The sequence below is a fragment of the Fusarium poae genome, assembly GCF_019609905.1.
Source record: "Fusarium poae strain DAOMC 252244 chromosome Unknown contig_7, whole genome shotgun sequence".
NCBI classification, from domain to species: Eukaryota; Fungi; Ascomycota; class Sordariomycetes; order Hypocreales; family Nectriaceae; genus Fusarium; species Fusarium poae.
The window spans coordinates 1-14,347 of record NW_025408664.1 but is presented as its reverse complement, the minus strand read 5'-3'; the positions used below and the strand labels follow the sequence as shown (position 1 = coordinate 14,347).

General features: G+C 45.3%; 6 protein-coding genes across 6 annotated transcripts; 4 read left to right on the top strand and 2 right to left on the bottom strand.

Annotated features, from left to right (window-relative positions):
- Positions 1-3,677: 3,677 nt before the first annotated feature.
- On the bottom strand, positions 3,678-4,635 carry FPOAC1_014068 (uncharacterized protein; the record flags this gene model as incomplete). The annotated part of the gene is made up of 2 exons (XM_044858392.1): positions 3,678-4,428; positions 4,490-4,635. 2 exons carry the CDS (start codon positions 4,633-4,635, stop codon positions 3,678-3,680), a joined length of 897 nt encoding a protein of 298 aa, XP_044700602.1.
- Positions 4,636-5,018: 383 nt separating this feature from the next.
- On the top strand, positions 5,019-5,452 carry FPOAC1_014067 (uncharacterized protein; the record flags this gene model as incomplete). Its single annotated transcript, XM_044858391.1, has 2 exons — positions 5,019-5,048; positions 5,099-5,452. 2 exons carry the CDS (start codon positions 5,019-5,021, stop codon positions 5,450-5,452), a joined length of 384 nt encoding a protein of 127 aa, XP_044700601.1.
- A 765-nt stretch (positions 5,453-6,217) lies between these two features.
- On the top strand, positions 6,218-8,815 carry FPOAC1_014066 (uncharacterized protein; the record flags this gene model as incomplete). The annotated part of the gene is made up of 4 exons (XM_044858390.1): positions 6,218-6,317; positions 6,373-6,451; positions 6,506-7,270; positions 7,846-8,815. The coding sequence occupies 4 exons, from the start codon at positions 6,218-6,220 to the stop codon at positions 8,813-8,815; spliced, it is 1,914 nt and encodes a 637-aa protein (XP_044700600.1).
- A 1,015-nt stretch (positions 8,816-9,830) lies between these two features.
- On the top strand, positions 9,831-11,016 carry FPOAC1_014065 (uncharacterized protein; the record flags this gene model as incomplete). The annotated part of the gene is made up of 3 exons (XM_044858389.1): positions 9,831-10,315; positions 10,369-10,572; positions 10,629-11,016. 3 exons carry the CDS (start codon positions 9,831-9,833, stop codon positions 11,014-11,016), a joined length of 1,077 nt encoding a protein of 358 aa, XP_044700599.1.
- Positions 11,017-11,999: 983 nt separating this feature from the next.
- FPOAC1_014064 (uncharacterized protein) lies at positions 12,000-12,953 on the top strand (the record flags this gene model as incomplete). Its single annotated transcript, XM_044858388.1, has 2 exons — positions 12,000-12,173; positions 12,231-12,953. 2 exons carry the CDS (start codon positions 12,000-12,002, stop codon positions 12,951-12,953), a joined length of 897 nt encoding a protein of 298 aa, XP_044700598.1.
- A 166-nt stretch (positions 12,954-13,119) lies between these two features.
- FPOAC1_014063 (uncharacterized protein) lies at positions 13,120-14,337 on the bottom strand (the record flags this gene model as incomplete). The annotated part of the gene is made up of 5 exons (XM_044858387.1): positions 13,120-13,494; positions 13,543-13,766; positions 13,814-13,822; positions 13,872-14,156; positions 14,202-14,337. Coding segments are annotated over 5 exons (1,029 nt in total), but the record flags the coding sequence as incomplete, so codon positions are not given.
- Between the last annotated feature and the right edge of the window lie 10 nt (positions 14,338-14,347).

Genomic DNA, 14,347 nt, shown 5'->3' with positions numbered 1-14,347 from the left:
GTAGCTCTTCGCCAAGGCCATTCTTAGTTCGGCAGCTGGGCTGCTTTGGTTTTGCTTTGTTGACACAGATTCTGGCTGCCATAATACCCCTGTGCTGGTGCGCGTGCTGTCATTCCGGGTAACTTGCCTAGCTTCAGTCTAGCTTGGACGATCTACATGGTCTGGCGCCAGTTCTTCAGCGCCTCGCTTCGTTCGACCTCGGTCACTGGGGTCACACGCATGCAATTCATCCAAGTGAAACACATCATGGATCCATGAAAGCATGAAAGTGGATAGACAAACCAGAAAGCACAGACGCAGAGATGAAGAGCATCAAAAAAGTTGCTCAATCTGCGAAGGACAACATCCGCCTCCGCCGTGTCTATTTTCTGCTTCTTTGATCAGTGAGAGCTTAAAAATAAAATAAAAATAACGTACATGATAAGCGGGTGCAACAGACAAGCGAGTGCAACACAACATCACAACATCTCAGATAGAAATAGCAATAAAAACACAACAGACTATTAATTAAGTAAAATTAATCGCTATATTCTTCCATAGACATAGCGACAAGTATCTGACAGGTCCTTGCATTATGTCCTGTCTTGCCGCACGCTCCACAGCGCCTTTCCTTCATTCGCGGAGGCCCTCCTTGACCACCACTTCTCGATGGTCCAGCCACCGCCTGCGCATCAACATCCGTTTGATCAATTACTTGCCTTCCTTCCTCTACTGTCATCACCCCTCCTTTCTGTAGCCGGGTTCTTTTTGCCCTCCGCCGCCGGCTTAGTATCTTATTTGCCTGTTCAAGATCTTGGACCCTGGCCTCTAATAAGGCAACCTTATGCATAACTATCTTTGTTCCCTTGGAAGAAGACCTCAATGCTTCTAGAATTGACTCTGGAGAGCTACTTTTATGCCTTTTGATTCTCTTTTCAAGATATTCAAGCTGAGAGTCGGCTTCAAGGATAGTCTTTGGGGTCTTTGAGACCCAAGGGGTCGAGGGGCTAACTACCTCCTCCACAGGCGTTGGAGTCCGCAGCTGCACATCGAGCTTCGAGATTACACTTTCTGGGTCGAGAGGAGCAAGTCCGGCTCCTCTAAAGGCTGCTTTAATATTTTCTCTGTCATTGTGGCCTGGTAGGCGGTGTAAAAAGCCGGCAAGAACTCGGTTTTGGAAATGTGGGTTACGGAGCATCTGATCAAATGCTCGATTTCTCGCCCGTAAGCCTTCTTAAGCAGGCCAAAGCACCCGACATCAAGAGGCTGCAGCAGATGAGACGAATGAGGCGGTATACAAAGCGTGATGATTTTATTTGCCTTGCAATATCTCTCAAAGTCGACCGAGTGGTGACTTTGGTGTCCGTCGAGGATCAGGAGACGATAGCGATTCTTTGATTGCTTGGTAGTACACCGGTCGAAGTGCTTTAGCCACTCGAGGACTATCTCGTTATCTGTCCAGCCATTAGGACTCGTCGCAATAGCCCAATCGCCCGGGAGGTTGCTTTCTCGGTACCAGTGGGCGAGGTGATATTGGCCCGCACCTATGATGAACGGCGGGATCGCTTGGCCCTCGGCATTGATCGCCTGAATGACTGTAATCCATTCCCGGTTTCCAGGCTGCACTGATTTTGGTCTTCCACGCCTTTCAGCACCTGTGACGACCATTCCGCTCGCAATAACGCCCATCATAAAGCCAGTCTCGTCAAAGTTGTAGATTTCATCAGGTCGGATGCCATACTTCGCAATTACATTTGCTACGAGCCTAAACCAGTTGCGAATAATGGTCGGATCTTCACATTTGGCTCTCTGGTAGTCATATTTACGGGGAAATGCGTCTTGAGGTCTTTGTGTCGCTTGACGAAGTTAGAGGCCCAGCGCTTGCCGACAGGCGGCGTCTCGCGGTCGGCGAGCAATCGGTTAGCCATCTCCTCAACACAACGCAGTCGCGGGGAAACCCTCGCGAATCCAGATCGAGAATGAACTGAACTATGATCTGTTCTTCTAGATCAGATAGTTTGCGTGATTTTGGGATAGAATCACGCGTAGAAAGGATACCCTTCTGTCGGCGATATAAAGTCCAATAACGGACCTGGTAGATGCCTGCGGCGCGTCGGAGACTTAATTTTGGGTCATTTTGAAGGGCACGAAGTGCAAGAAGAATCCTAGCCTCAATATTTGGGTCTGGCATATTTGGTGGTTGAAAATTAATTGATTAAGTTGAGAAGATGTAAATTGCGGGATTTTTTGTTGCACTCGCTTGTCTGTTGCACCCGCTTATCATGTACGTTAATATTAATAATAATAAAAATAGGGACTCTATATATAACTTAACCCTAGAATCTATTCTTATATTTAAGATTATTTAGTATAAAAAGGATACTTTTACTTTTCTAGGATTATAATAAATAGGATATAATAATTACTAGTGGGGTTTTAATTTATAATATATATAATAAGGTATAAGGGTTTTTAATAGGTTAAAATAGAATATTAGCTCCTATTAAGCCTATTGTATTAATAAAGATAAGAAAGGGAAAAGATTCTATTAAAAGGAAATATAAATAATAGTTAATACTAGTTAGCTAATAAAAGAATACAGATAATACTCTAGTAATATCTTTTAAACTTTCTATTAGTTTATAAAGAAACAAGATGCTCTAGAATAATAAACTTTAATCTAAATAAAACTTAATATAGATATCCCTCGAAGTCTAATGCGAAATCGATAGATACAGCTTCGTTATGAAAAATAGGGCTCTTAGAGCAACCTTAATCTTACACAAATATAAAAGCACTGTTAGACAGACCTGCTATACAACCCACTTATCCTTCCTTTAACACAAAGACAAGACCACTTTTAGACCCCTAATTTAAACAAAACAATAATAACTAACTTCATACTGAGAAGGTAACTTGACTCTTAGGTTATATGGCAAATTCTCGGAAGGTCAAACTGCTGTTAAAGTAACACTATATCCGACTGTCTATTTGTTGTACCTCTCGACAAAGCTCGACCAAATAGTGATACATCTCCTTCCTTGCTTCCATATCCTGCTGTCTCAAGTATCTTGCGTTTTCTGCCTTCGTTATGCCCCTGCTCCCCTTGATCTAATTCGCCTTGACATTGGAAATGCATGCCTAATAGCGGAGAGGCGAACTTTCTCAAGTTCCACATCCTTATATTTCCTTTGACTAACCAGGAGGTGCAGTCTTTCCTTCGACAAAAGTATGAGGTGCCCCCGCGTTGCAGAAGTTCTATGGCTTCATCAAGAAGCCGAATGCTGTAATCCGGTCTCCAACGTTTGTAAAGTTTCAAGGCTAGCAGCTTGGTTGCATAGACCAAGACGTCGACTGCTAGGGTATCTTTCAATCCTCCGAGAACCTGCAATTTCTCCACAGCTTTTCTCTCAAGTATATCGCAAAATCTTCCAGTCGACTTAAGTCTTCTTCTTTGGGCGGCATGGCAAAGTACTTGCTGAAGTTTTTGAATTGGTGGCTGGACTCCAAAGACAGCATTTCTATCAGTCCTGACGCATGGCAAAGCGTGTGTGGTGTGTCGAGATCGGGGTTGCTCTTTATGTAAGTATTGATGTATGTTATAACATCATCTTCGTTCTCGAATTTGAACTCAACTGTCTGTCCGCAGACTCTGCTATAGTGAGACCACATCTTGACCACCATCGTGTGACTGGGTCCTAATGTATTCTCAAAACCTTGATGGACATGCGGTACGCGAGTTTCAGAGCTGATTTAAATCTGTGAGGTGAAATCCGCAAGATGACGAGGAGAGAAGATATAACTTGACGTGCAGGATCCCCTTCGCGGAAATTGGTTTGCATTTGTTGATCCAGCCGGTAAAGGAAACTCGGAGCGAGTGGGTGAATCGAAATGGGGTGTTGTGAGTCGGGTATAGTATAGCGAGGTAAAGGCAGCCGTGTCTTAGTGAGGTTGAGGCATATCCTCCATATGTAAGCAAGTTGAACTACAAAGTATTCGGGGCTCAATGTCTCCTTCAAGCCCTCTGTCCGCTGGAGAAGAAGTTCAATAGATCCCCTGCCATGTGATTGAACACCAGACCCCGACATATCCGCAATGGCTGTACATAGGGACTCGAGTGATTGCCATTCATATGATAAGGATAATCCGATGGGCGAAGCAAAGAAAGAGAAGTTGTCTAAGGTCCATTTACAAGAAGTAGACCCGAAAGAACCTTTGATTATAGTATCTGTGGCAACTTTGATTCTCCATAGTTGTCTCTCTTCTTCGGTAGACCACCTAAACTCGGGAGGGCTAGGCTGACAACATATTACAATTAGAAATGGCTCCTGAACCAGGCGTTTCGGTAGCGCTTGTGCTGCTCTCCTTCGGTCATTTCCAGGAATGTCGTTTAATAAGTTGTTCTTATTGAATCCCCACTTTTGGAATATTCCTCGATACTGTTTCTTCCTTTCGATTGTTACTTGTGCGACCTTTTGAATGAAAGGGTTGCAATAAGTCATTAACTTACGATGCGTCAAAGTTATGTATAGCAGCCATACCCTCCATGAGTGTTTCAAGGTTCTGCTTCTCGGTCATGTATACGCGCTGTATCGTGTCCTCGTGCACTTTCCATACCGATTCTGGAATTCGTGGACTTTGTTGATGTCGTTCCATTGTGGCATTGATGATGAAGAAGAAAGATGGTTAGAAATTTTGCGCGGCAGACGTCAGCGAGAGCCTGATGATTCCTGGCGAGCCCTATATAACTAGACCAATCAGCATGTATCGGCATAATTATCAGTCCGCGTGAAAGAGTGGTTACACAGTCTTTATGTAGTTGTAGATTGAAACGACGATGATTGGGTTGATGCTAAATGCCCTTTTCTTACTGACGAATCAGAGGATTCTACCGTTTGAGTACGTTCCTATGTGAGTATTAGAAGCTTTGTGTTTGTAGAATATAAATTATCTTGTGATTTAATTATAATTATTCATTTCACTTTGTCTCTTTTTAATCACATTTTTAACTGACATTTTTCTATTCCTGACATTTCATCATGTCTACTGGTCAACAGTCTCGACTTATGGTATGCTTTTATTACCCCATCTTTAAATCCTCTACTAATGTTAGAGTTAGAAAATGGCTATGTCTGCCTTGTCCGCAGCCATCTTCGTACTTGCTATCCTCGCATTCTTGGTCGTTGACGTCTATCACCGTACTCGTCGAGCTTGTTCCGCTGTTGGCGACGAAATGACCTTCAGAAATTACATTGTTCAACTTGTTACACGTCGTCAGCCCTATCAAGACATGTCTACCGGTGGCCGAGCCAGGCAAGACTACTACTACACATGGCAGATTCCGCGAATGATCCGCGTTCATATGGAAGACGCTACAATGGTTGCCATTTACATCCTAGCTTTCTTGGCCGTTTGCGTCTTCTTTGGTATCTGGCTCGTCCAGTACTGGACTGTCAGATGGTTCTTAGGCTGATGTATATGGAAGAAGCAGTCACCTGATGTGAAGGTATTTGCACTCAGAATTTAGATTAACAACGTCGAGATAACTTGAATTATGCAAGGAACGGAATACTTACAGTTAAAATGACAGATTTGGATGGAGTCTACTACTTGGTCAAATTCTTGAATATACTCTCTATATACCTTTATAGGAATATCATCGTTGGATCGTTGGCTACGCAAGACATACTAGTTGAGATTAAAGGAAACCCGACTCGAAGGCATAACTCGGAGCTTTGATAGTATTTAGGATAAATTGAATAGCTATTCTTCTCACATGTTTTCTACTCATGAAATCTTCTTGGTCATTCTACAAAAGTTCTGGACTTTCTTCAGAATTCTACAATCTGTGAAAGATAAAAATTTGATCAGAAGTTTTCCGTGAATGAACACCAAGCTTGATGAATAACTATCCGAAATACAATTATTGAGTCCAGACTTCGCGGTACGTATGGCCCGTGAGTACCCTGTGGCGGTCAGTTCAGTAGCGCGCCATTAGTGGAAATTCCTCCATTACCCTTTCATGATTGGCCAAGAAGATGTTCTAGATGCTGAGGACCCTGAAGCGAATTCAATAAACCCAATTATTACATCAATAGTGTCGAAACTGTCAGCTCATCCATCAATCACGATGTCAGGGGAGACTCCAGCTAAATGCTATTAAATAACTTCTTTCGCGATCCCAAATCTGATGTTGGCATTTTCCATCGTCTCTCTAACGGAATAAAGATCTGTAAAGATGAAGTTCTTTAGTACACTCACCTTGGGCATGATTGTCGTAGCTGTCGACGCAGCTTACCCGAACCCGGGTAATAGTCCTCCAGATGCTTGTTATACTGGTATGTTTCCCATGGTCGAACTGATCTCATATACTGACAAACTCTCCCTTGGTAGCTATTGCGAAGCCCAACATCAAACAGCGAACCATTGACTGCAAGTCATTTCTGCTTACGACAGTGACTCCCAAGAAGTCGTAAGATCGCTAAGCCCAAATTTGTTACTGCAAACACTGATGACATGCGTAAAGTACCATTTACAAAACGTCGACAATTACCAGAAAGACTCCGACCGTTACCAAGTCAATCACGGTTACGAGCACCTCGCCCGCCACCGCCACCAGTGTCAACTCTGTCATACAGACCGTGACGGATAACATCGTCGTCACGCGAACTGTGGAGCAAACCAAGACCGTGACAGAGCAGACCACGACGACGATCACAACTGAGGCCGCTGATCCTGCCCCGACCATCAAGCGCAAACGCTCGGTACCTCGCATCCCTGAATACCTTGACAACCTATGCACCAACTCTGCTCAATACTCGTCAGCTTGCTCACGTATTGGTGTCACTGCCAAGACGGTTACCGCGCCTCGCGTTACCATCGTATCCAATATCGTTCGCGTCAAGATCCCACGCGCCACCACCGTTCGCACAACGGTTAACACCGCCTGGGTCACCCAGACAGTAAAGACCACAACTGTCTACAAGACCTACAGTACTGAAGAAGTCACCAAGACGCTCGATTTCATCATCGACGAGGTTACTGTTGCTACAAAGACTGTCACAGAGACCACTACAAAGACCGAAACAGCCTCGCCACTGGAGACAGTAAAATTAGTTGCCGTTGGTAGCACAGATCCTGCCCTAGCAGGCGGATTAGGCCTATCATCCTTGGAGTCCAACCAAGGCAGCAGTACTAGCTTTTACATGAAGTTCACCTCCGATGCGGCCTCTCAGATTTATACCATACATAAAGTAACGAAGTCAAAGCGCTCAATGGGCCAGGCAGCGCTGTCTGGCTGCTTCGTTTACTTACTTTCCCGGAAGTGGTAACCCCTATGGTGCTGTGATGATACAAGGTAGAGGTGCCCCAGCCTTAATATGCAAGGTCCTCCAAGGGGAAGGATATCGATATCTCCAATGCAACTTCGATACCAACCATTTTGCCCAGTTTTGGACATGCAAACAGCGCTTGGTAATGGTGCAGGTAACAGTTATTCAAGATGCTACATGGATGGCCAGGGTTACACAGGGTATCAAATTTCTTATATTCAAGTGGTTTCTGTATAGGGTATTGAATAATAGATTCGTTTGTGGTAACTCCTACTTCATCAAAATGCATCCTTACTACATGACGCAAGAAGCATAGTACGCTGATATTTGCAGAATGACAATTTGGCAATTTTGCCCAGTGTTTTATTAGCTCGTTGCTGATCATATCCTTCCGAATCATCGCCACAGTTGTCAGCCCACCGGTAAATGACTCTTAGGCCGGGAATAATGAGGCTCAGCCACATCCTTCGCTCCACATTCCATGACTACCCAGCTACCCTACTTAATGCTGATCACGCCCATCTCTTGCTTACAGTCTCGCCAACACCGACCCTGTTCAATCACGGAAAATGCCAAAGAACAGGCCATCGCAACAAAAACGAAACAAGGCAAAATACGCAGCGTTGGCTCAATCGCGGAGAGAAATGGAATTGCAAAAGCACGAGTCTGCTAAAGCAGTAGCAGACAATGACGAACTCGATTTTGGAGCCAAGATTGATCATTTGGCCAAGATTAGAGGATGGTTCTCTGGCAGCACGGCGATCCTTGACAAATACCTAAATGGAACGCTGGATATTGCAGAGACAGTAGACATCATCGCGAGACCAATAGATGAAGCCTACTCGACTGCTGATTTCGGTCGACAATATTTCGAGCAGGAGGCATGCGCTCGGACACAACGAGGTTTTCACAGTCCCGAGAAAGCGCTTGAACTTTGGGGACCTGAAGAGGATTACACAGAACCTCAAGAAGACTTTGACCCAGAAAAATCAACAGAAGCCCAGTTGTGGCAACTATGGTTTTCGATCCTTCATGCATCGAAACGGATTCCCTTTTCTGATGAAGCGCAACAGATGAAACTGGTTCATCTGGTCAAAGCCTTCAAAGCGCGTCCCAATCCACCACCTCCTGAACCAATGACAATTCCGCTGAAAAGAAGTTGGATCTGGGAGTCTGATAAATTGTGGACTGATTTATTAGTTCTGGGTATCTCAGTGTCAGAGACTTTCAACGATGTTTGTGGTTGTGGAGCTGGTTGGTTGTGGCCAGAACAACGAGCATGCGAAAACCTTTTCGCTCTCCTGGCTCGACTCACATCCAATGGAATCGATCTCTCCAGAATTGGAGTCTCGTGTGTCGCTGCTCTGGAGCAAACTCCCTCTCCTGGTTACAGGCCATTCCCCGCGCCGCCTATCAGTGAGGTGCTGAGTTACGACGTGACTTGTGCGGCTCTTTGGACTATCGTCGCCGGCAAAGAAGTTTTGGGGATATCCAGACACCCGTGACGAGAGGGACATACAAGTAGTGGACAGAATTATCACCTTGAGGGATAATGATTTGCCTTGGAATAGGTCTTTGAAGAAATACAAGGGTCGAGCGCGTTGGGAAACTGCACGGAAGGAATTTGCCCGACGAAGATTTGAAGATGAATCAAGGAACGAGGATTTATCAGTTGAAGCTCGTGAGTTGGCCGCCAAAGCTGCGCAGTCTATGGTGCCATTGATTTGGCTACATGGGGAGAAGGCTGAGCAATAGAAAACACTGATTGATGAGAGGAGTTTCGCCCATACTCAACACACTAGTCAGATTCCATTGAATGCTAGATGACATCGAGAAATTTCCGAAAGATGTTGTAACCTCAACGTAATTCCTATCATATCTCGTTTTGTCTTATCGCTATGACTTGAAAAAGCAAAGATGACCGCAAGTGGCTTGCGTATCAAGGCCCAGTCTGACAGTGTTTGATACACCGACATATCAATTGGCTTATGATATGAGGCCCTCTGCGCTTTGACTCTGCACATATCGTCATATTTGCTGACGATGGGAATGCAACATGCCTATCTGCAGTCTTCCCAGGCGGCTGAAGATACCATTCCCAACGAGGTGATATTGTCTCAAATTCGTGTCCTGTAGCACGGACACCCCGAAGCCGATGGAGACCAAGTCGAATATACTTGTCTTACCATCCTTGCACAATTCAAGCTGTAACGGCAAATTGTTTCTCTTCCCATTAGATTGAAGACGGATCTGCAAGGGTGTACCCGCAAATAGCCACTACTTGCATAATTCAGCCCGGCCAAGACCAATTCAGCTCGTCCCATCCCTGGTATCGCCATGACGGCATTCCTAAAATGGGAAAGAGTAACTGCAGGGCGCAATAGTCTCGAGATAGTCTCAGTCGTGACGTCGCATCGATAAGAAATTAGAAAGTGGGATTTGGGACGGTAAGTATATATGAAAAGACTCATCTTCGTTTTCATCTTGAAATTCATTAATCCCTCATCAATTTATTTTACAATGGTTTACCAAGCTCTCACACGGCACCCCAATGGCAAACGCCTCCTCGCTCTCGATGGAGGTGGTGTTCGAGGAATAATGGGTCTCGTAATCCTCAAAGAGCTCATGAGCCGTGTCCAAGAACGGAAACGTCTGGCCGAGATTCCTCGCCCAGCCGATTACTTCGAACTTGCTGGCGGCACAAGCACTGGTGGTATCATGGGTATCATGCTATTTCGACTACGCATGACCGTGGATGATACTATCAAAGAGTATGACAGAATTGCCAAGACCATCTTCAGCCCCAAGTTCTGGGGTAGGGATGTTAGCTGGATACCTGGTTCGAGGATCTTCAACAACAGCAAAGCCTTGGTTCAGGACAGTCGCTTTGATGCCGCGTCTATGAGCAAAGCTATCGATGAGGTCGTCGAGAAGTATGGTCTAGATGAGAACGACAAGAAGCTCAAAGGAAATGCGCCTCTTCAGCATGACGGAGGTGCACGAATGTGAGTACTGACTTGACTAGAAATTGCTCTATGGATATTTCTGACATGAATAGGTTCTGCTGCACCACTGCTCAAAACAGAGCCGAGTCCATGTTGATGCGATCTTATAAAGATAGCACAATCTATACCAAATCCAAAGCCAACAACGCTCTTCTCAAACACGGTAACAAGCTCACCATCAGCATCGCTGCTCGTGCTACATCTGCCGCACCTACCTTTTCCCCGAAGTCAAGTTTCCTGAGGACAACCCTGACCTTGTATTCTGGGATGGCGGTCTCCTGAACAACAACCCCATCGACCAACTATGGTACAGCCGCTTCGAGCTCGTGGAACCTTCAGAACCAGCACCTCCGATCTCATGTGTTATCAGTCTGGGCACAGGCTATGTAAGTCCAGGCAAGGCCAAGCCATCATGGATCAAGGTTGTTGGCGTCGCATCAAAGGTGATGGACTTTGCGACAAACACCAACGCCAAGGGCAAAGACTTTTCGAGACATATGAAGCATTTGAATGCGAGGGAGGAACATAAGGATACAAAGTATATCCGTTTCAACCCGTACTTGAAGGAAGAAATTGGTTTGGATGACTACACAAGGATGGAGGAGCTAAAGGAGCTTGCAAGGAGTACAATGGCTAATGAGAGTGAGATGAACCAGTACTGGATTAACCAGGCCGTCGATGCGATCTGCGATACGAAGTAGCGACAGTATTTAATATATAGTACATTTGAATTGCTAATAGATGGACTTTGCTTGAAACGTTGTCAATAATTACGCTTGTGATTATTAGTTCAGTTGCGTGTAGTCTGTATTGTGTTGATTTTTAATGTATACTTCGGGACTTACGCCTCAAAAGCACCAAATAATAATAGCGTGTAGTCTGTCAAGCTGCTACTGATTGTCTTGAACAGGTTGTGAATGCGAAGCCCAAAACAATGAAACATGATTGCATAGAGTTGGTAACATGATGTGGAGTCTTGACAGGGTATCCGAATACCGTATCGATTTTGACTATCATCGAGTTGGTCAGTAAGTTATGACGTATATCTCAAAATCCCCTGGTGGGCTGATCTTGACCTGGGTTCAGTTTACAATTTCTCAAAACAGCCATTTTAGTTCAACAGGAGGACATATCAGGAAAATTACAACATAAAACGTGAAACTCAGTCCTCATATCATCGTCAATAGCTTGATACAGAACCTCCCCTGTCTGCTACTTAAGCCAATTAAAGCAGGTAAGATACTGATTCTGGCGTAAGTCAATTGTTCTAATCCTGTCGGCTGCGGAGGATGATCTTCCGTCTTCTGGATTTATCCGTAAATGAAATGACTATTCCCAGACTGCGGGGTAATATATCTATAACCTAGGCCTACTCGAAATGAAACAAAAATAATATTACAGTACCACTTTATTTATCCGTATGTAACGTTATGGACTGTCGGTCAATAAAAACTTATACTTGGAACAATTGATCAAACTATCAGTTAGAATGGAAGCGGGGTCTTTGCGGACATGCTTCCTCCGGATCTCGCGGTATTTAATTTCGGTACTTGAAACTCGCCTCACTTGAAGCCATAGTCAAAGCAGCCATGGAGTATAAAGCTGAGATCGCACACTCCAAGAAGAGATTGACAAGCACCGACTTCACTTCCAAACAAACAGAAGCAAAAACAGGGTATTCGTCATGCTTGACTTTCTCTCCCCACGCAAGCTGTTGACTCAGCTCGTCCTGGGTGCTGGCCTGGTTGCGGCTCAGCTCCAGACTATCAACAACTTTGGACCAACCTATGACACCCGTCTGACCATGCAAGCCTATATCCCGAGCAACCTCCCTGCCAACCCAGCAATTGTTGTCGCCGTACGTAGCAACAATATTGTAAGGGTGCTATAACGTTCGAGCTAACAAGAAATTCAGTTGCACCCTTGTGGTGGAAATGGACAGGGCTATTTCCAGCAGACTAACAGATACAGAACTCTTGCCGACCAGCGCGGAGTTATCCTCATCTACCCTTCTTCGCCCAAGGACTCTAACTGTTGGGATGTCGCCAGCACCAAGACCCTCAAGCATGATGGTCAGGGTGACAGCCAGGTCCTCGTCAGCATGGTTGACTATGTCATCAACACGTACAAGGCCGACCGCAACAGAGTTTTTGTCACTGGTTCCAGCTCCGGATGCATGATGACCAATGTGCTCATCGCAACATACCCCGACCGTTTCGCTGCTGCCACGTGCTACTCGGGTGTTGCCGCCGGATGCATGGCCGGATCTCCAGGATCCAGCCCCATCAGCTCAGACCGTAAATGCTCTGACGGAAAGATTGTCAAGTCAGGACAGGAGTGGGCCAACCAGGTCAAGGCTATGTACCCTGGCTACAGCGGCTCTTATCCTCGCTTCAAGACTTGGCACGGTACCGCCGACTTCTTAGTCACCATTCAGAACCTCCAGGAACAGATCAAGGAGTGGTCCACTCTTAATGGCGTTTCTCTTACCAGCAGCCAGCAAAACACTCCCCAACCTAACTACACCACCATGATCTACGGCGATGGAACGAAGTTTGTTGCTGTGTCTGCTGCTGGAGTTGGACATACCGTGCCTGTTCAACCCGACGATGACTTTAAGTGGTTCCGTCTTATCTAAGATTAGCCGCATATGAGCAAAAACGGAGAGTTTTAGGAGATATTAGTTGGAGAGTCATGAGGAATGATGAAACGAGAATGATACTGGAGACGCAAAGCATGGTTTTAGTGTATATTTACCAACCTACATAACCTAACTTCAATTCTAGCATTGGACTGCCTACAAACTAAACTCCAGAATCATCTTGAAAGAGTTCTGCGTTCCAAAGATTACTCTTATTTCCAAACCAATCATTCCACCTCTCGCAAACTCTCTCCACTTCCTTCATCCTATCATTATTCATCATCCACTTGAGCCTTTCCTGCTGTTCAAGAATCTGAATGGCCAGACCACTTGATGCATGCCATGCGATGTGACAATGGAACAACCACGATCCAGGGTTATCAGCCTTGAACGCGACAACAAGATAGCCTCCTGCTGGGATGAGTGCTACATCACGTCGCGGCGGATTGTCCCACTTGAGTTTAACATTTCCTGTGTCGAGGTCTGAAAAGTTGGTTCCTTGTGCAAGTAGTGCAAAGTCATGGCCGTGGAGATGAAGCTGGCATATGGTCAACAGCAGTTCTCAAATCATCTTGGGTTGACTTACTGGATGAGCCACAGGTGCAAATACCCTGTCAGGTCTGTTGACAAGCGGGGCTGGGGGTGCAGTGATGGCAATGTAGATCCATTCATCCTTCTTGGAATCTGGAACAACAAGATCAACAGCATAGTTGGGATCCCATGTATCATTGTTGAGATTGAGAATAGTCGGGTTGGAAAAGTTAAGCCACAATGGGTCTCTCCAAACGCCCACCACTGAAAAGCATTGCCCTGTTCTGGTCTGTCTTTGTATGTCTTGAGACCTATGTCAAAATGACCTTTCTTATCTATTTCATGTTAGACGCGCTACTATGTCCAGTAATCAAATTTACTCACTGTCTAGCTCAACGGGTGTAACATTCCAGGGCAAGATCGGCTGAAGCATGGTATAATTCTCGTCACGACATGCTGTGCTGTAAGCTGGGCGGAATGTCGTAGGTACCAAGGTACTGGAGGCGTTGTACCGAAGTATACCTTGTCGCTCATCAGGCTCATTACCAGGCTCGAAACCCTTGCATCTATCCGCGCCTACTGTACGGATCCAATAATTTCCATCAGGTGATGCAGGAAGGATAGTAGTGTTGGTGGGTGTAGCATTAAGAACAATGTGGTAACGTTGGCCTGATGGTCAGACTCATGACTTTTTATCAGGTTCGGGTCACTTACCAATTCCGATGACGATGTGGTCTACTTCATATGGGTGGATGGGGACAAAGTCTGTCGACATGACGGTGAAGTTGTGGTTGTCAATGCTAAAGATCCAAGTTGTGTCTACAGAGGTGTTGATAACGCGAAGAATGTACTTCTTGTCC